The sequence below is a fragment of the Balaenoptera physalus genome (assembly GCF_965194825.1).
Source record: "Balaenoptera physalus genome assembly, chromosome: 11".
NCBI lineage: Eukaryota > Metazoa > Chordata > Mammalia > Artiodactyla > Balaenopteridae > Balaenoptera > Balaenoptera physalus.
This window is the reverse complement of record NC_138896.1, coordinates 77,446,203-77,466,607: the sequence shown is the minus strand read 5'-3', so window position 1 is coordinate 77,466,607 and position 20,405 is coordinate 77,446,203. Positions and strand designations below refer to the sequence as shown.

The window sequence follows — 20,405 nt, the reverse complement described above, 5'->3', positions numbered from 1 at the left end:
CCATGAACCGTAGTAGGAGTAGGGGTGGGTCTGGTGACTGTCCACGCCACACCCTGTAAGTAACCAGGACAGTCTCCCTGCGTTTTCCACAAGGAGGCCAGGTTGAACTTCCTGGCAGAGACAGCTGGCTGAATTCTTACAGAGGCAGTAGGCTGATTTGAAAGTGATGCTTCCATAATTTCATTCTCATTTCCAGCTAGGACAAGTGTGACAGTAAGGTCCCCATTAGGAACCTAGTGCTTTGATTTCAGGAAAAAAGCCAGCTATCAACTCAAAGAAAATTGCAGATGTTTAAAAAAAAAAAAATCCTGTGATGGGCCAGGGCTTGCCTGCTGGCTATATCTAATACTTCAAAATAAAGGCCAATTAAAGGTTTACACTGGGCCGTTTATCATGTCATATTATGGAGTTCCTTCCCAGACCTTCTTTGCTGGGGCTAATAAATGTCCCCCACAATGGCAAGTCTCCTGTCTTGTCAGTGATGACTCAGTCACTTTGCCCTTAGATCTTGTCATCAACATAGTCCCATGAGCAGCCCATCCGGTGAGGGATTTTGTTTTATCTCAGTACTTAGAGAACCCTATCAGAGCGCAGCATCTGGGACTGCAGGATTTCCATCATGGCTTCATATCATCTCTGGAGCCATAGATACAGCCTGAGTTTATTTGATAGTTACGCCTCCCCCCTCGTCAATATCTGCTGTGTTTTGTGGTCACTATGCTCTGGGCTTCAGCCCACCTTGGATGTTCCATCCCCAGATGCTGTGGACAAAAGCAGGCGGATGACGGATGGACTAGAGAGGCTTTCTTCCCATCCAGATATTTTGGCAACTCCTGGCATAGCAATCACTCCCAGAGAACACACAAGGGAGCAAACACCAGGCAACATCCAGAAACCCGACTGCAAAGTCGATTTGAAAACAGAAAAACAAGGGAAGGAAACAGACTCTCCCAGGCCTGATAGATACATTTTAAAACTCCAAGAATTTCTAAATAACTTGGCATGAATTTAGGGATCAAGTGACATTTATCTGTTTCTTATTTTTTGGTCCCCAGATTTACATTTCTGTGCAGTAAGGTTGCTGAGGAAATTAACATTTGCATACAAAGATGCAGGCAGTGCAGGAGTCAAACAGCTGCGAACGTTTGGAAATGCTTGGAGCTCCGTCTCTGATTAGCTCCTGCATTTTTGTTTTTTATTCCCCAAGCGGACACTCACTCTGACCCAGATCACTTGGTGATTAGGGTCAATTCATGTTTAAACTTTGAAGATTAGAGAGAACAGAAATGGCCACCACTTCCCTTTCTATTTTCTTTTAAAAACTTTAAACTTTAGAAACTAAAACCTTGAAAGAAATGCGTAATATTCTGAGTTCACTGAAGGAATTTATCCACATTTCTGCCATGTTAAATGTTAGCAAAGTTTATATTGGACTGTCATATTTCTTTATTTTATTCACCAGCATATAAGATGTCGATCTCAACATCTGGCTTTTAATAACCCTCGACATCTGGGAGCTCCTTTTTATTCCTATGGTGGACGAGGCACAGTAGTGATATTGGCAGTGTATATTTTCGAGCTACAACTCCTGTCTGCTTCAATCATAATTAATTACCACTTTTTAATATATTTAATTTGCTAAAAGTGATTTGCATTAGACCACATTTCACTGTTAAGAAAATAGTGGTAGATTTTGGTGGCAATGGCTTTCTTTCCTGTTTCTTTCTTCTTTTTTAAAATTTAAATCATCTATGAATGGATTTAAAACAAACTGAATCTATACATGCTGTTGGGTTTTAAATACAAAATGAAATAAACTGCTCTGTAAGGAGAGTGATTTTACAGCCATTTAGAAGCAGTCAGCAGGGGCTGTGGGCTGCATTTTAGGGAAAACCTTCTATTTTGTTCTGTGACTCTGAGCCTGGAGTTTTCCTGTAGCCATGACTTTGGGGGTCAGGAACCTTATAATGAAGGCTAGGACCTCCATCCAGAGATATATACTTACACACATACCTACAACATTCTGCATTGAATTACAAGGGGTTGCTAGACCCTTTGAAATCCATTTGTGGATGCCTGAGGGTCCCATGCTGTAGACTTTCCTTCTTAATTAGCATAAAAAAGGACATCAACTTTGCTTTTCTCCAGGAACTGAGAGGAAGTTTAATGAATGTAAAAATCCATATTTCTCAAGTTATGTAGGGAAAAGGGAAGTTTATTGCCAGGAGCAATTACTAGACTGTGTAGTGATAAATAAACACAGGTAAATTTTACATGAGAAGGCCCAGCTAAGATGATCAATTGTACCTTATTTTTTGCCAGAATATTACTATCCAAACTGTCAGTACAAATTCATACTGAGTTGTCCAATTCAGACTCTGTGCAAATCACTTGATTGACTCAAATCAGTGGGGCATTGTTAATTCTTTGTGGGCCACAGACCCTTTTGGCAGTCTGGTGAACTCCTTTTATCAGAATAATATTTTTAAATGCACAAAATAAAATTTACAGAAATACAAAGGGAAGAAATTATCTGAAAACTCATTTCAAAGACCACAGGTCTAAATTCTTGAGTAGATGAAAATTACCTTGACCTGTCGGCAATATTAGGTTGAACTGTATGAAACTGCTGTTTTCTAGATCAAAAATGGTCAAATATAGACATTTTCATATTATTCAACCTAATATTACAACAACTTAAGCCATAAGGATACATATGATGAGAAAATGTTCCAAGTTATTGTTTTTCCTGTTCCAGGTTTTCAAAACAAAAAGCAAATCATGGGGAAACCTGGTTTCGTCAGGGATTTGTTAAAAGACACAGCTCCCAAATTATGTGTGAGACCAGGATATGAACCACGCAGTTTTCTACACTTTGTTTCTATCCTTGCAGTAAACAATGAGAATTCTTGTTCAAAACAGGACCTTGTGTTGGTGGATATACTTCTGTCTGCAAAGATTCAATTTCCCTACCTATCGGCTTCTTCACTAAGCGAGGAAAATGTCCTGAACCACTCTGGAAACGTTTTCAACAAGAATTCAGACCAAATAAGTTTCCATTTATCCACAGTTGGACACAATTTTAAGTTAAACAAAACTTCCTTTCTACAAGCATTTTACTGAATTGAAAGTTTACTCTCTTTGCTTTGAAACTTATTTGATTGCAATTGTATAATCATTCCATGCAAATGTATAATCATTCCATGGCGGGCACATCCTCTTTTATGCTGAGAGCAAAATAGAACCTGACAAATCAAGAAGATCACAGCATGTTTGAGCCTTTGTGAAATAACCAATGTGAATTATCGCATACTACAGGAGTTTGTTCCACCCAAGTCGATGGAGTTGTTTTTTTTTTTTTTTTTAATTCTTCTTCAGCCTTTATTGATACTTTAAGCTTAAGAGAAATTAAGGGTATTTGGTTACTATAATTACTTCTCTGCTTACTTAAAAGGTTTAATCTACTCCTTAGGCATATGCAATTCAGATTGCATGCTTTCCAAAAAAATAATCATCTGCTAATGTAGACTAATTTTAATCTTCTAATCCAATCTTGACACAGACTCAGAGCTGGGTGGGTGGAATGTTTTTGTGTAGGGGTTGCCATAGATACAAAACTCAGTTATGTATTTGACAAGTCAGTGATGTGGCACTTAAGTTACTGTGGATTTTTTTTTTCCCTTGCTCTTTAAGATTAAAAAACAAAGTGAAGATCAGTGTGCCTTTGTAGTGCATCACAGTGTAACTAACCTTCTCTTCTTTCATTCCGGTGTTCCCCTCCTCTCCGTGCACCTCCTTACCCTGGGCCGGCCGCAGGATGACGAGGAGGGCATATGGGCATAGCCGGGCCTGTAAACCAAAGTTCCAGTTTTGTTTTGAGGGGTGAGAAACCATCTTTTATATCATTTTTCTTTTAAAAATTGCATTCTAGTGTGGTATGGTATGTGTGCTCAATTGTGTTTACTGATGTTTGTGAGTGTGCCCTATGTTTGCTTCTGTGTTTTGTGACCACCCCCAAGAGCTCCCTCCTTCCTGCTCCCCCTCCCTGCAACCACATTATTGTGCTGCCTTGTTGGGGCTGGGTTGAGCACGAGTCGAATGTTTTTATGTTATTTAAAATGTAAACTAAGCCCTGGTTAGGATTTATCCACACTTTTTAAGGCATGATTGTGGACTCAGAAATTGTCACGATTCTCCAGTCGTGGTTTTCAGCCAACTGCTTGCTTTTACCAGATATGCCAGTATGGTGTGACTCTCACGTCCTTCTGGTTGTGTCACATGTTTCGCAAGGAATAAGGGAAATAAAACTGTTTATCTTCATGGAGCTGAAACTGTCATCTCTAAGAAGCCCATTTAATGGATGGTACTCTCTTCTATGGCAGTTCTGAAGAAAACACAAGGATCAAGGCATAGTAATGGTGAATGGGTAACTGTAGCTCTTTAAGTGAATTAGAATAGAAATATTAATATTGGCAGGTATCATGAGTGGTATTATATCTGTTGTTTTTTGACAATTGAGCTTCTGTGGAGTTTTGCGTTATGTTTCATGCATTGAATTTTTCAGAGGGTTTTGCTCTGTTAAAGGCTGATTTTTAGCTATTAAGAACCCACTCTTTATTTCTGGGCTATCTGCATTATAATTGAATAGTGGTGTGTGTAATTGCTGTGTGTTATAAAATGGAACACTGAACTCTAGGGACTTTTGCTGCTGGGAATCACATCTCTTCAGGATACTGCAGGCTGTATAACACCAAGTTGCAACACTCTGGAGTTGAATATACCTATGGTGATGTAGAATATGCTGTTGAAGTTGGTGACATTGTATATGCCATTGTGTTCAGAACAAGAAATGTGGTAGATCGTGTGCCACAGTCAAAAAGTACTCAATGTGCCGTTCTTTTTCTGGGACAAGTGTGAAATGCCCCAGGTCTGTGATTAGAGAGGCAGTTCTTTGGGATAACTCAACAGGTGTGCCCTTCTCCAAGTCTTGCCTTCATATTCCGTAACAGTGGTGCTTCACACGAATTTTAAAACAGTAACTGGTGTGTTTTGCCTGTGGGTGACAGTTTCATTGATGTGTTTCACTGCTCAGTTGAACCTGTTGTAGGTCCCACCAGTGAGTCAGACTGCTTTCTCTGGTCCTTTAGGGAACACACAGGAGTTTGATTTTCCTTTACAACATCTTCCCACATAGTAAAAATGTAACACTTCCTGGACCCATTTGCCGCCAGTAGAACCTGCTTCCTGGTCACATCAGACTATCGCCTCTCTTCTCCCTTTCCTGGGTAAAGTGGAAAACAACACTGGAATTAACTCTTCCAGAAGCAAAGTGGTTCCAAAGGGAAGCTTATCAATATGGGGAGGTAGGGAAACCAGAGAAATTCCTAAGATTCTGTCTGAGAGACTCCCTATCTAGGAAAAACTTTAAGAGAAACATTGCATTTACTCATACAGAAGAGCTAATAAATATGTAAATTGACCTGAAACAACTTTAAATGAGAAGTAAAGATTTTATAATGTTAAAGAGTGACCATGTGAAACCTGCCCACAACGTGCGTGGAATAGGTAGGCAAAGGAAGGTTCTACGAGTTTGGGGGTTGCCTAGAGAAGTGTAAGTCCTTCTTGGGGCTCTTTTTTGGAGCTGCTTCTGCTATCATAAGTGTTAGGACACTGGGCTGCATTTGTGTCTCCTCCTGAATAATAAAAATTTTTATTGCTCTTTCACAAGGTTCTTGACAACCGCCCTGCCATCCCCTCAGATAGGAACCTTGTCGTCTTCAGGGGGGAATTGGTGCCAAGGCCCATAGACAGCCTTGCTTTGCTCAAGGTAGATGGAGACAATGGTGTTAAATCCCCATCCTCCTTATTCTTTCATGAAATTTCCCCAATCGCCATGTACCCCAGAAAACAAATGTCTTCTGAAAATTAGTCAATATATAATCCTGCTTTATATGCTGTAATAAATTTTATAGGCTTCTGAGGAAAACTACTTATCTTTCTTTATGACTCCTTTAAACAAGTTTGCTCAGATAGCCTCAGGCTTTTAAAACCATATCTTAAGGATTTAAATAATGAGATACTGGGGGAACCTTCTCTTGCTGAACAGCCGTTGCATGTTTTGAGTCGCATTACAATCTGTGGGGCCCAAGGAGACATTAAATTTATAACTAAAGATGGATAATAGTGGCACATTAAAAATTAACTGTTTTGAATATTTTGATTTATGGCCCTTATAAAAGAAACATTACAAGAAGTTATTTTACTAGGCATCAGTAATATGCTTATAATAGCAACAGAAGGCCCTGACTTGAATCTAGTGTTTTGGTGCTGAAATGAATCATAATTTAGGAAAAGTTGCTCCAAAAATTACAACAAATTGGAATTAACATAACAAACCTGACAGCTCCTCCCCTTTTTGGCACCTCTAGATACTAGCCCAGGCATGATTTATTTGTCTCACTGTGATCTTTCAAGGGTGGTGTTTTCTGAGAGCAAAGTGGGCTGGAAGAAGTTTGCTTTTCTAAAGAGTTTTGACAGCCCCTAGAGCTAGTCGTTCCCCCCATAAACCTCACGCCCCAGCCCAGCATTATCAGCATGTGACCTGTGTAGTCCACAGAACCCTGAGCTTGGTTTAATGCTCTACTGTCACTGTCTTAAAACTGTGAATAATTTTTGAACGAGGCACGCCGCAGTTCATTTTGCCCTGTGCCCCACAAATTATGTAGTCCGTGCTGCTTAGATCCACCATATATTCCTATACTCTGCCTCCAACTCGTCTCCAGTCCCCCTCCCTGTTGGCTCATCCCCACTCCTATTTTCTTATGGCTGGAATTTACCTTTGGCCTACCTTATTTTTCTGGTTTTCTTGCAGAGACCCCATAGGGTCACATTTCCAGCAATTTGTTGCCCTCATGGGCATCAGTGAAATGTGTATTCAACCACTGTCCCCTTGCCTACCCCACCCCCCAGTTTGATTGTGAAAATGTGCTCTTGGAGCCCTTCTGCATTTTCTGTCTTGCTTTGAAAATACAGGAAAAGCAGCTGCTTAATTCTCCGTTACTTTCCTTCGGGAAAATCCACTTGATGTGGCAATCATTTGTGTCAGCAAATAACTGTGCATTTCCACTGAATGAAGGTGCTTTCCTTGGACCCCCAAGAGGCACTTTGGTTTGTGAATATTCAGTGAGGTGGGATAGTGAGGGACCTTGCGAGATCTAGTGCCACATCTGCCTTGACATTTGAATGTTTGAGCTTTTCCTGTGAACTCTCGTAACTGAGCAGACATGGAACACAAGATCATTTTTGTTTCTTAAACCACTAGAAAGGAATATGTCTTTCTACATTGAAAACATATGCAAATGTTTAGGACCTGATTCGTAAAAATACAGATGTGGGCATTAACAAGTTTTGGCCCAGGGCCATGATGCTAGTAGATGCGTCCTGTCAAAATGAAGAATTGTCGCTCTGTGCCACCAGCACGTGGATAGTGAGTGTGTGTATGAGTCACAGAGCACGTAGACTTGAGGAGGGGGTTTTGCACACACAGAAACAGTGCTCGAAGGCCCATGGAACCCCCTGGCATGCCTCCTCTCAGGAAGAATGAGGAAGGAGGTATTTTATTGTGGCTGGGAAGTTTCTATGTTTCGTGCCTTCTCTTAGCAGAGAAGGTCTGGGCACAAGGCCTGTGCTCATCCTGCTCTCCCTGTGCTCAGCCTCCTCAGCTGAAGTCTTGATGTCTCTGCAAAGTGGAGGCTTTCTTTTACGTCAACTGTACCAGGATACCAACTAGTGTTTTTGATTCAACCCACATCTCCTATGACTGAGGATCTGATACATCTCCTCCTTGTGCCATTGGCTCCTAAGAATTTTCCTTCATTCATTCATTCATTTATGCATTCATTTAGTCGCTTTTCACTTATTCATCTGTTCTTTCATTAAAAAGTTAAATTCTTGGTTAGGTGCTGAGAAAATAGTGATGCGTAAGATAGACAGGGTTGCTACCCTGTTGGTCTTACAATCTGGTTTAGGGAAACAGACCATAAGAATATAAATATATGAATGGAAACCTTATACATTTTGATCATTGCTTTGATGGAAACTGGGAAGATATTGAGATTAACAAGAGGAACCTACTTTAGCAAAGGGCCGAAGGTGGGAAAGAGCTTTATGGGCTGAAGGAGCTTAAAACCATAACTCTGGGTAGCAAATAAGACAGTAAGATGAAGATGAAGAAGTGGGAAGGGGGCCAGATCATATAGGGCCTTTTAGGCCAAGGTAGGGAGTTTGGGTTTTAGCCTAAGAAAAGTGAAAAAAAATGAAAAGAAAATTAGAGGATCTTAAGCAGGGGCATGACATGATTCGATTTATGTTGTAGAACAATCCAGGCTGCTGTGTGGAGGTTGAATTGTCGTGGCAGGAAGAGCAGAAGTAGGGGCTGTTCCATCATTTGTGAAAAAATTAATGGTGCTGAGCCAGGGGAGCAGTGGGGGAGATGCAGACAAGTGGATAAGTTGGAGATAAGACTAGGAAGTGAAGTCAGCAGGACTTTGATGAAGAGTTAAGAGAGAGGATTAAATCAAGAACATCCAGATTTCTACCTTGGGTGTCAATGCTGAGACACACCATTATTGGAGGCTGAAGGCTGAGTAGGAGTCCTGTTCTGTTCTGTTTTCCCCAGGTGTCCAGTCGGACTGGCCAAGGAAAGGCAGACTTTTGATCCCCTGTTTTCCGTTTGCCTGTATTTCAGCAGGGGAATCTTTGGCCTCTCATTGCAGTGACGTGTAGGCTGTCAAGTTTAAAGCATAGCTGGAGTCCAACTTCCAGAGTGTGTGTCTCCTCTGACTCTTAAAGAAAAGGAGAGAATTGAATATCAAAGACTGCGAAGAAAAATCAGCAGTCATAGAATAGGGAGACATGTGGGCACAGTGGTCTACAGAAAAACCGAGCTCCCAAAGTTGTAGAAGGATGAAAAGGAGGAAGATGCCATTGGTTCTTGCAGTTTTTCCTAAGATCCTCAGTCATCAAGAATTCTGTCAGTTAAGGAAAACCTTGTGAGATTTTGGCTCCTATCTTAAAATTCCGAGTATATTATTTCCTGCAGAAGAAGCTTTCGGTAACCAGTTTTCAGGAGTTAGGGTGAGAAGTAACTAGAAGTAGCTACTAGATGTTTCAGAACCACCATTGACAAGGACTCTGCCTACTTCCAATTGCAGAATTAATTTCTGGGTGAAATGAAATGTTTTTGCTTTATTTCTTCCCCCTTTACCTTCTTTTTTTGGCTTCTCTGCTCCTCTGGAAGATATCTATATATTTAGATCTTCTATTCAGGCTTGTAAAGCTGTTCTTCAGAGCTACAGCTTGAATGTCCTACCCCAAGTTCTTTCAATCAATAATTCATTCAAAAAATATTTCTTTATCTCAGTACTGGAGTTGAGGCAGTGAAGAAAGTACAGTTCCTATCCTGGAGGAATTTAGAGTAGTACACAGATTCTTAAGCTGGTGTTCATGAACCCCCAAGGGTCTGCAAACCCCTGGACATGGTTAACAGACTTTGATGTGGGCATGTGCGCATTCCCCAAGGAGAGAGAGTATCTGTGATCTTCAACAGATACTCATAGCGGCCAGTGACTCAGAAAAGGTGAAGAACCGCTAATCTATGAGAAACTGGGCGACAGTGTGGCAGTGTGGCTCATAGTGTGGTCTCTGGATTCAAACCAGTCTGGGTTTGGACTGGGCTGAATCCAGAGACTGTTTGGCTGGGTGGCCTTGGGCAAGTGTTGTTCCCTCTCCGCTCTTCGATTTCCTCATTTGGAGAAGGTTATATACACCTTCCAGGGCTGTGGTGAGGATTAGATGAGATGAGGTGAATGAGATGCCTAACCATGTCTGGTGCACGGTGAGGCCAGTCCTCATGAGAATATCACTGTTATTATTGCAACTGTGCTCAGAAGAGTGGACTCTATATGCCAACTGAAGAAAGTAGTTGATACTGTGGGATGGGTGACTTTAGGGGATAAGAGAATAGACAGAAGAAAGGAAAATCAAAAGGCGAAATCCGTTTTTATGACCAAAGCTATATGAGCCAGCTACACATTTTCTAGCAGATCTTAAAGCATCATTACCCTAAAAACACACCCTGTTTAGTTACTTTTGATTATAATGGCACCTAGGTCTAGCAAAGGAAGGTTTGATTGCTGGAGACTCTGGATTAGTCCATGTCTAGCAGAGTGTCTCTTTCAGCTCAAAGAAAAATCGAGTGAATAATATGAAAAGCCAACAAATATTTGATGACCAATTGTGAGCTGATGAATTGAAAGAGAGAAAAGGGTGTTGATGTTGCAGTCCACCATTTTCTGCTCTCAAGTATGATGGACTTGGTTGGGGGCAGGGGGAGAAACTTTTAAGCAGAATCGAGCGCAGCAAATAAGTTCTTATGGGTTTTTCTGGAGCTTGTAAGGGTTACCTGGCAAAGCAATGTATGTTGGCTTGGATATGACCACACTCTAAGGACCTGAAATCTGGCTGAGAAATCATAAACAAACAGTGGTGATAAATGACTGTGGGCCAGAGGCGGGAGGCGTCTAGCGGAGTGTTGCTGCATTACATTACATCCTTCCTGTGCCAGGGCTGGCTCACAGGGAGCTCTTCAGCCTCTCCGCCCCTTTGTCATTTGCTGTAGAGTGTGGTATTGGTCTGGTCTTGTTTAACCTTTTTTATTAATGATCTGTAAAGGAGAGAAAAGAGCATGTGGAGGAAGGTTGCAGATGACACTAATTTGGGATGTGTTGGAAACACTAGGGAGGTCAGAGAAATCACACAAATGGCCCAAAGAAGGTTAGGATCATGAAGGGAAAGTAACAAATCTTGGAGAAGTTCAGATACTCACATCTGGTGAAAATTAATCTGAGACACAGATATCAATGGGTGGGAGGGGTATGGAAACTGAACACTAAAAGAAAAATAATAAGCTGAGTGGACATTGGGAAATCCAGCCATGGGTGAGAACATGGAGAGAGGAGCCAATGGCATTTAGCACTGTCCAGACATTAGCAGGTGCCAGAGAGACGTGCATCACCATTTGTGACAATCCTGCCCATACATTGTCTTATGCTTGGGGCATCAAAATGTTACACACCCTCTCTTCTAGAAGATCACCCATAGGTCTCATTCCTAGACTTGTAGACCGAGAGTAGACACCGCTTTGGGGAGCTGTCCAGTTGGTGGGCAGTGTTAATAAGCTGGACCAGAATTTTCTTGGTGATTCAGGGAGAGGAACCCCAGTCCCATCTCCTTCCAGTCATCTCCACATCCCCAACAAAATGGAAAACCAGACAACATCCAAAACAAGAGTATATACTTATGGTCACCACTGGGTGTTTCAACCAGAATGGTTGAAATATTCCTTTCTGTCATTGAGTCATCAATTGACTAGAAGCCATTGACCACGCCCAGATGGGTCTTAACTCCATCCTCAGGCCTTCCCCATGTATGCCTTCCCAGAGGAACATGACCTCTGAAGGAAGCATGCGGGCCCACTAGGCTATCAGATGATCTCATGAAACAGATACTAGGGATCCATTTTGCCTGGGTGGCCACAAGGTCCCTTCCCCATGAACATGTCTATCAGAGACATTGGGATGGTAATGCATTCCCTCTAGCTTTGTTTTCCAGAAAATATAATGCAAATGCTAAGAATAACAGCATAAATCAACAGAAACTTCTCTCCTGCCAGGCCCTTGTCTACACTGCCCACATCTCTCCCATGCAGATCCTGCCCTCATAAACACTAGGCCACACTTGCCTTCCCTGTCACAGACCTGTTCCCATGGTAACAAAATCACTGAGATGCTGAATCTGCATAAGGAGGAGGCCTGCTGTTTCTTTCAGCTTCAGGGAGCTTTCCACAGGCTGAGGATAAGCCTGGCTCATTTGCTACCCCACTGTGTGTCCTAATAAGTCTGGCCCCTCCTGTTATGTCTGTGTCAGTGGTCACAGGTCCTTAGTGCCTCAGTCACTGTGTATATGTGCGGAGTGGTGGAAACAGAGCTCCCGGAAGGATGTAGAAGAGTTTGTTATCATCTTTTTGAGAAAAGACCATTGCTCCATGAAACCTATTAAACTCAGAATAAAAAGACAAATATCGATATGTGGCTGAAGACCCCTCTGGCATACATTGTACCTTCGTCCTTCAGAGGAAAACGTAGGATGAGGCTCTGAAACAAAAACTACAAAGATCACTTTCTCTGGAAAACTCTAAGCTCCTTACAGCCACTGCTTTATTTTCGCCATTTATTACTTTTATGTTCATTGCAAAAAACAGAAAGTTTAATGAGGAATCAGGAAAAAAGTTCTTAAAGTCCTCATTCAGAGAAAGTACCATCTTAAAGCACATTTTCCCTATCAGATGTGGTCATGTAAACATATAACTGACAGAGACAAATCTGACTTTGCATAGTCTTTGGTGCTAAGTGGTTGGTAGTACCCAGGCTCTGGAGTCAGACAGACCCAGTTCAAATACTGTTTCCACCACTCTTAAGTGTTGCTTTAAGCCTTTAAAGTAGCAAAGGCTATATGGTGGTTGTTATTTACTCAGTGCCACAGGATTGATTTTCCACATTGACAAATTGAAATCGGTTTATCATTTTGATTTCTGCCCTTCATCAGGCAGTGGGAAGAGCCTCTGCAGGCTGGGGTGGGCATACTACAGCCCTCTGGGGAGCAGGGGGGCAGTTATACTGCCCAATGCATTGGGTCTTGACAGCGGAATGAGGCTTCGTTGTTCTGCACTCAGGTGGCAGCCTGCGTAGCCCGGGTGCCCGTGGCTGCCCTGAGTCAGCATGTGGTGGGGTTAGCAGCCCTGCTTATTCCCCAGCAGCCATTCTTCTTTCAACACACCTTGATCTCTGATGTAACTGCATTATTTGAGAGGAGTTTCTGTACAAATCCCTCTACAGAAAACAAAAACAAAAACAAAAACCCCTCCATGATTGAAAAGGGAGTCTCCCCATTGTCCCTTGCGTGGCATTGGGCTGTGATTAGGTTCTGCTTGTAGGGCTTTTTGCTGCTCTTATTGGTTACTTTTATGGTTTTGTTTATTCTTTATACTTGTATCTCCTGGCACCATGGCACTAGCTTGGGAGCACGAGGAAACCATGTCAGGGGAAATCTTCTGCGCTCCTCTTTCCGAAGGCAGGTGACACTAGGAAATGAAAGAACACCTGTTTTCTTCTGAGAGAGGAATGGCTTGCCCCACTGACAGCATGTCCACCAGCCGATCAGAAACTCGATTCAGCCTCGGAGGTTGTTCAGTACAATTGTCAGCAGAATGTGGGGACGAGAGAGGGAGAATGAGGAAGTGTTCGGAACCAAAGAGTAATCTTTGTCCCTCCTTGCACAACAGGCTTGGGTCTCAGTGAAATATGATATGTCAGATAAGGCGGTTACTGCATGTGAGAGTGCAAGCTGAGACACGCCAGATGAATTTTTCGTTGTTATTATTTTGCTTTAAGTTATGAATGCACTAACATGTTTTCAAGGCCAGACTGTGAAGCTGTTTCCACACTCTGTGGGAGAGTGCAAGCACCTGGTTTGAGGCTTGGGACTCCCACCCATCAAGGCCTTCTGGGAGCTTTATGTAACTGGGTGTCTGCCTTTGGCATGCCTCTCACCTTGGGCATGGGATGGAACAGGGAAGGACGGGCTCTCTCCACATCCCTCTGGGATGATCACTGCTTTCCCCAAAATCACACTGGGGGCAGGGGAGGCTGAAGGGAGGCCTTCAGCCCGACTGCACCATGCCTCGTCCACTCATCGTCAGAAACATCTTCAAAGTTCTGAGGGCTGACATTGCCACTTCTCCCACTTCTGTCTCACTCACACAGCTCCCTCACCAGTTTAGAGAAAATAGACCACGTCTGTCTCTGATTTTCTTCTGATCCCCCATCAGCTCTATGAGGGTAGCAGGCAGGTAGCACCATGCCTATTTTACAAAGTAAGAAAGTTGACTCTCGGTCAGCTGCTCCTTCCCCTGTGGTAATAGTTCCCTAAGGATGTTCATCAGAGCACTGATGGTACTGGATATTAAGAAATACTATTTTAAAATTATAATAAAAGCATTCTATGTTCAAACAAGTTTGAGTAAAACTGGATTAAACAGAATCAAATAGGTTTCTTCACTGCAGGCATTCTCAGAGCCTTTGAGGGGCTAGTGTCCTCAGGCCAGTTGTCACATTCTGAAAGAAAGAGAGGTTTGGCTGGGTCTACCATGCTTAATTGCTCATGGACCTTTTTCTTCCCAGACCCTCATCTAGAGTTATATAGACTCTATCTGGGGAAAATGTATTTTGGGAATATATCTGGGGAAAGGTTTGCTGCAACTTGCTGTCTCTTTGGGCTTTAGGATGAGCTATTTGCCCTAGCAGGTGGAGCTACCACCATTGTTTGAAATCGTTAACTAGGAGCTGGCAGAATCCTGTGCCAAAAAGAACGAATGAATGGGCCTGAAAAGGAGAAGGCACATAGCCCAGCCCCACCATTAAGCTTTTATTTTCCTTACTATGGTTGAGCAGCTATGTTTTATCCAGTATTTATCTGAAACTTGAGGGATATATATGCCCAGTGTTGAGTAAGACCTATAAAGGAGAATTTGGGGCCTTTAGCCAAGTTGCCTTCATGATGGAAATGATGCAGGGCTATGATGTCAGCAGAGGTGAGAACCAGCAGTTCCGCTCCTGTGCTGTTTACCACACACTGGCCACTTTCCGAAGTCAAGGCTCATCAGACTTTTTCTGTAATGGCCAGATAGTAAACGTTATAGACTTTGTGGGCCAAAAGGCAAAATCAAGAATATTATATAAGTACTTATATAACAAGAAAGAAAGCAAATTTTCACAAGTTTTTCATTAATGAGATTCAAAATATAATGAGTGTAAATTTTGTAATAACATGTCTACTAATGAGAAGAATTGGATTCTTTGGAGAGAGATTACATTTCACTTAATTGGTGTTCAACATTAGTATTCTCTGTCATCAGAATCTTTTGCAGATGTTCATTTGTAAACAATGCTCCGTAATGGTATTTTATGTATTTCATCTTTGAAAATGTCTATCCACACAGATGGATGATGCACATGTCACTCAAAAGGCTGTCACGTTCTCACTGCCTCACTGCCATTTGCAGTGGGCTGAGCAGCAGTGCAAAGCCATGAGAGTGCCACATAGCGTCTCAGTGGCAGCTACTCAATTGCTGTTCCATGCAAAAGCAGTAAAAGACAGCAAGGAAATGAATGGGCATGGTCATATTCCAATAGAAACCATATTTATGGACAGTAAAATTTGAATTTCATATAATTTTCATATATCACAGAACATCCTTCTTTTGATATTTTCCCAACTGTTTAAAAAGGTAAACACCATTTTTAGCTTGTAGGCCATGCAAAACCAGTGGCAAGCTGCACGTGACTTGGTGGGCCATACTTTTCCACCACCCCACCACCCATCCTCAGTGCTTTCACATTGGTCATGCTGTTCAGTCCTCACCTCCCCCTATGTGGTAGGTACTACTATTATCCTGTTGTCCAGGTGAGGAAACTTTGGCACAGAGCAGGGAAGCTCCTTGCCCAAAGTCACACAGATCAGGAATGTCAGAGCTGGGATTTGAACCCAGGTGTGTCTTACTCCAGAGCTGCTCACCGGGACTCCTGATTCTCTGCACTGACTCACATTGCATCCCCAAGGTGACCCTTTCAGATCTCTGCTTTAGCCTTCACACTCCCCACCCAGCCCCCCTCTCATGGGAGAGGGAAGATGGGCCTGTTTTTCTGAGAATCATGATGACAGTCAACAAAGGCTTCATCATTTTCATTTTCTCCACCTCAGGACTTTCCTCTGTAGATCACATCTTCCTTCTCCTCATGCCTGATTTCACCTCATCTTCCTCCTCTTGTTCTTTCCTTTTTCGTGAATAAAATGTCCAGCCTGCTTGTAGGAGGAGTCCGTGGGATGAGGGTGAGAGCTCTGTTTCCCAGGCCTGCCCCTTAATAGCTGTGTAACCTTGGGCACAGTATTTAATTGCTCTGAGCCCTGGTGTCCTCATCTAGAAAGTGGGAAAAATGATGTCTTATTTTCCTCCCTCACTGAGTTCTTATGAAGATCAAGTGAGATAATGATGTGAAATGCTAGCCCAGTACCAGTGCATAGTAAGCACTCAGTAAATACTAGCCCTTGTTGTCTTTATTTTCTTCTTTATTTTCTTTATTTACTACCACCTCCTCTGATACCTTCTTCATTGGTCACCCCTTACAGTTTGCAGCATCAGTATTTCTGTAATTATCTATCAAGTATCTACTATGTGTTATAAAGACCTAGAAGTTTACTTAATGGATATCTCCTGAATCAGGTTGGGCACTGAGCCACCAGTCTGACCATTGAAACTATTTGGCATCAACACCCGTGACCAAAGGAACACGTGGAACCAGTCTCCCTAGGGGTCTTCATGCTTGAGGCCCCTGCCTGGAGTAAGTTGGATATAACTTTCTTAGGGTCAAGCAAATGATCTAGGCAACAAAAACATATGCCTGCAGATTCAAAAGCCCTCAATACACAATTCCAATGAACTAGCACAATTAATAGCCAGTTGGAATTAGATGCACGAAGAAGCTTGAAACTTTTCAGTCATTACAAGAAATATCACCATAATGTGAAGTCGGGGGAAACTCAGAGGCCAGAAGGCAAGTGAAATTACAAAGAAAATGCTAAAGCTGCCTTTTTTCCTAGATGTTTGTACTCTCTTATCTTGACTGATCCAGAATAGATAAAGGAAATATTGGGTACAACTTGTTGAAAAAGGCAATACTGCATCTTCTTTACCTGCAGAAAAGCAAGTACATACTTGCAGACTCTGGTGTATTCTTAGAGAGGCTCTTAAGGAATTGTGCAAGCAGGGTATGTTCCAGGAGATTATGAGTCCTTTGTGTTTCATGATTCATGGTTGCCAGCAGCTGGCATCTTTCTAAAATCCCATGAAAAGTGGGCAGAGCTCCTTGTGCAAACTTTTGAGCAGAGGGTTAAGGAGACTTTGTATCTGACTCTTAATCTTGTTGGGAAATTTTAGGGTGAAAAATGTAATTACATCTGAAATGCCAACAACCAAGGCCAAAGGAATGCCTCCTCTTTGGAAGGTTCTTTGTTGATGTGATTAAAAACTAAGCTCTCTTGCTCCTGCCTACAAATTATTCAGATTATTTGAAAAGAAATGAAAGAAGACACTGGGAAAAAAATGCCACAGACCATATTATGTAGGACTTAACTAATGCTCACCTGTTTAGCAATTAGTTCAACAAATATTTACCAAGTACCTACTATGTGCAGTTCAACAGAAACTACACAAATAAGGTCCCTGATCTCCTTGAGTCCTTTTACCCAAGTAAGGTATATTCTTAATTGTCTGTCAGTATAAGATTATAAGAAGAATTCAAGGACTCTGCCATTTAGCACAGGGCAACTTCACATTGTATGATCAATATTGCCATCAACTCTGCATATAAATGGATTAGCATGGGCAATTCAGTTGGCTGGCATAGAGGACTGTTTGATGTGGCCTGAATACCAGGGCTGGAAGCAGAAAGGGATAGCACATAGTAACTAAAGGAAAGATAGGAAAGTGACACAACATCATTGAAATGTGGGGTTGTAGTCAGTTAACTGACACCAGCAGAGTCTCATAAGCCTCATAGCCATGAATCCAAGTCATGGTGATGAGCAGAATTTGTTCAGAGATGGAAAGCAGCCATTACCAAACATTTAGTTTGTCCACATGAAACGCCACTTAGTCTTCCACCCTAACGTGTAGCTCTTAGGTTGTCCCATTTTACACAGAAGAGGTTAAATCACACTGCTAAGGTCAACAGCTAGGAGGTGGAGAGACCAGGCTGGAACCCCGTTCTGTCATTCACTACCCCATCCCATGTTCTTTCTTCAATAGTGTGTGGCCACCGCCAGCCACTGTACAGCAAGGGGTTCTTCAGACCCAGTTGCTTAAACCACATACTGAAATCTGTCCCCACGTGGGTTGAAAGCAGGTTGAGTTACAAGAATTTATAATATTACCTATCTGTCTGTCTGTCTATCTGTCTATCTTTCACATGTATATGTATATAATTTATTATAAATTGTATATATTCTGTGTATTATTATATAATACATATTGTATGTTAAACAGCATGTTAGGTGCCCAGGCTAACCCACAAATCCTGTATCCTGTTGATAAAATCTCTATGCTTGTGGAGTGAGTTGGAACCTACAAGAAGATAACAGCCATAATATAATAGGAAAAACAATAATATTGAATAAAAATAAGGTATTGGTTAATCTTGGGTGCCGATACTTCAGGAGAAGTGGTTTTGTTTAGAAAGAACAAGAGGAGGCAGTGCCCATCTCTTGAGGTTGTTTCGAGGATTAAATCCATTAAACCACGTAGTGTCTGGGCATGTTGTAAAAGGGATGTAAATGTTAGTTGCATAGGTAAATGATTGAAAAGATTCCAAAGGGAATGTCTGAATACTTCTAAAGATTTTAGAGAGGGATGGCCTAAATTATTTCTCCTGCCTGATTTTACTTTGAAACATAGTTTCCAACTAAATTGCAACTTAGGGTTTGTGCAATGGCAAGTGCACAGGCATCCATAAAACTGAGACTACCCACCTCAGCTAAAATCGTAGAGTGGTACAGCTGAGCAGCTGCTGGAGCCCCACAGTCAGGCGCCTGACTTCCAGCTTTGCAAGTAGTAAGGGTGACTATCTTGAGCATTTACACTGTGCCAGGTACTTTACTTAGTCGCTTGCTATGCACTAACTCATTGCATCCCTCAAACAAACCCATGAGGTGGGTCCTATTGTTAGTCTCCTTTTGAAGGTAAGAACACTGGACCCTAGACAGTTTAAGAAAATTGCCCAGGTTGCAGAACTGGTGAGCACCGGAGCTGGAGATTATATGTGGGCATTTTGCCTCTGGAGGATACACGTTATGTCAGGATTTCTCAGCCTCAACAGCATTGTCATTGGGGGCTGAATTCTTTGTCGTGCAACTGTGCATTGTAGAATGTTTAGCATTTAGCTTCTAGATGTCAGTATTATTCCAGCACCCTGTTTGTAAGAACCAGAAATGGCTCCAGAATTGCAGATGTCCCCTAGGGGCAAAATTGCCCTTGGTTGAGAACCGCTGCCCTACATTCAGATGCGCTCTAAACGCATGGCTGATGAAAATTCCTGGAACTGACTTAGGGCATCATCAGAGTTTGACCCACAGACTGAAGTAACTTCACAGACTTTATAGCCATGAAGCCATCGTCTGCAGTACTCGGAGGAAGCAGAGCTTTCTTATAGAGCAAGGGAAGGGAAATGAATTTTTTGAAAATGTCCTTGTGAACATTAGGATTGGAAAGAGAGAATGGCATTCAGGATGTGCACAATGGGTAGAAATACAGAAAGATGATGCCTGCATGGTGACATGAGAGAGGGGCAGTGCTGATCTGGAAAGGGACACACAGCCGCCACTGAGACATACCGCACACTCAGCAAATCTGAGCTCTCTGGGCTCCTGCTAGAGTTCACAGACTTGGTTCAAATCTCAGCTCCACCACCGATGAGCCATGTGACCTTGGACCAGTCATTGAGCCTCATTGCCGCTGCTTCCTCTTCTATCAAATATAGACAATGTTCACTTCCACCTCACTGTGGTGTTAAGAGTTCCTAAAAGCACCTGGCATACTTAAGGAAAGGGCTTAATGATGCTGGTTAGTTGTCTTGGCCACTCTGCCTGAAGTTGTGATGTTTACTGGTTACGAGAACGGGATCTGGACTCACACTGCCCGAGTGTCAATCCAGCTTGGCCGTGTGCTGGCTGTGTCATCTCCACTGAGCAGCTCAGTTGCTGTGAGCCTCAGCTTCATCCTTGCTAATCGCCCTACCTCCCAGATTTGATGTGAGGAAGCTGTGAGATGATGCACGTGAAGCCCTCTGCCCAGTGCCAGCATCAGCATTAGCGCCAAGATGGTACTTCCCACCTCAGGATTTGTATTAGTTATTTACGTTGCTATAACACAGTGCCCATACTGGGTGGCTTAAACAACAGAAGTTGATTGTCCCGCAGTTATGGAGGCTAGAAGTCAAGGTGTCGGCAGGGTTAGTCCCCTTTGAGGGCTGTGACACAGAATCTGTTCCATGCCTTTTCCGCAGTTTCTATTGGTTTGCTGGAAATCTGCAACATTCCTTGCCTTGTAGATACATCAGGCTGATCTCTGTCTTCGTCTTCACATGGCTTTCTCCTGGAGTGGGTGTGTCTATGTCTAAATTTCTTCTTTCTATAAGGATGCCAATCATGTTGAATTAAGGTTGCAGTGCAATCACATC

At 42.4% G+C, this 20,405-nt stretch overlaps 1 protein-coding gene across 4 annotated transcripts in view; it reads left to right on the top strand.

The window, feature by feature from the left end:
- The window catches only part of ERC2 (ELKS/RAB6-interacting/CAST family member 2), a 954,807-nt gene that overhangs the window by 763,475 nt on the left and 170,927 nt on the right, over positions 1-20,405 (top strand). The window contains exon 18 of one of the 4 annotated variants that reach the window (XM_082414437.1): positions 3,817-3,882. The exons of the other annotated variants lie outside the window; for them this stretch is intronic. Within the exon in view, the coding sequence (XP_082270563.1) occupies positions 3,817-3,843 (27 nt within the window). The 3' untranslated portion in view covers positions 3,844-3,882. The remainder of the gene's footprint in view (positions 1-3,816; positions 3,883-20,405) is intronic. 4 annotated transcript variants of the gene reach the window in all.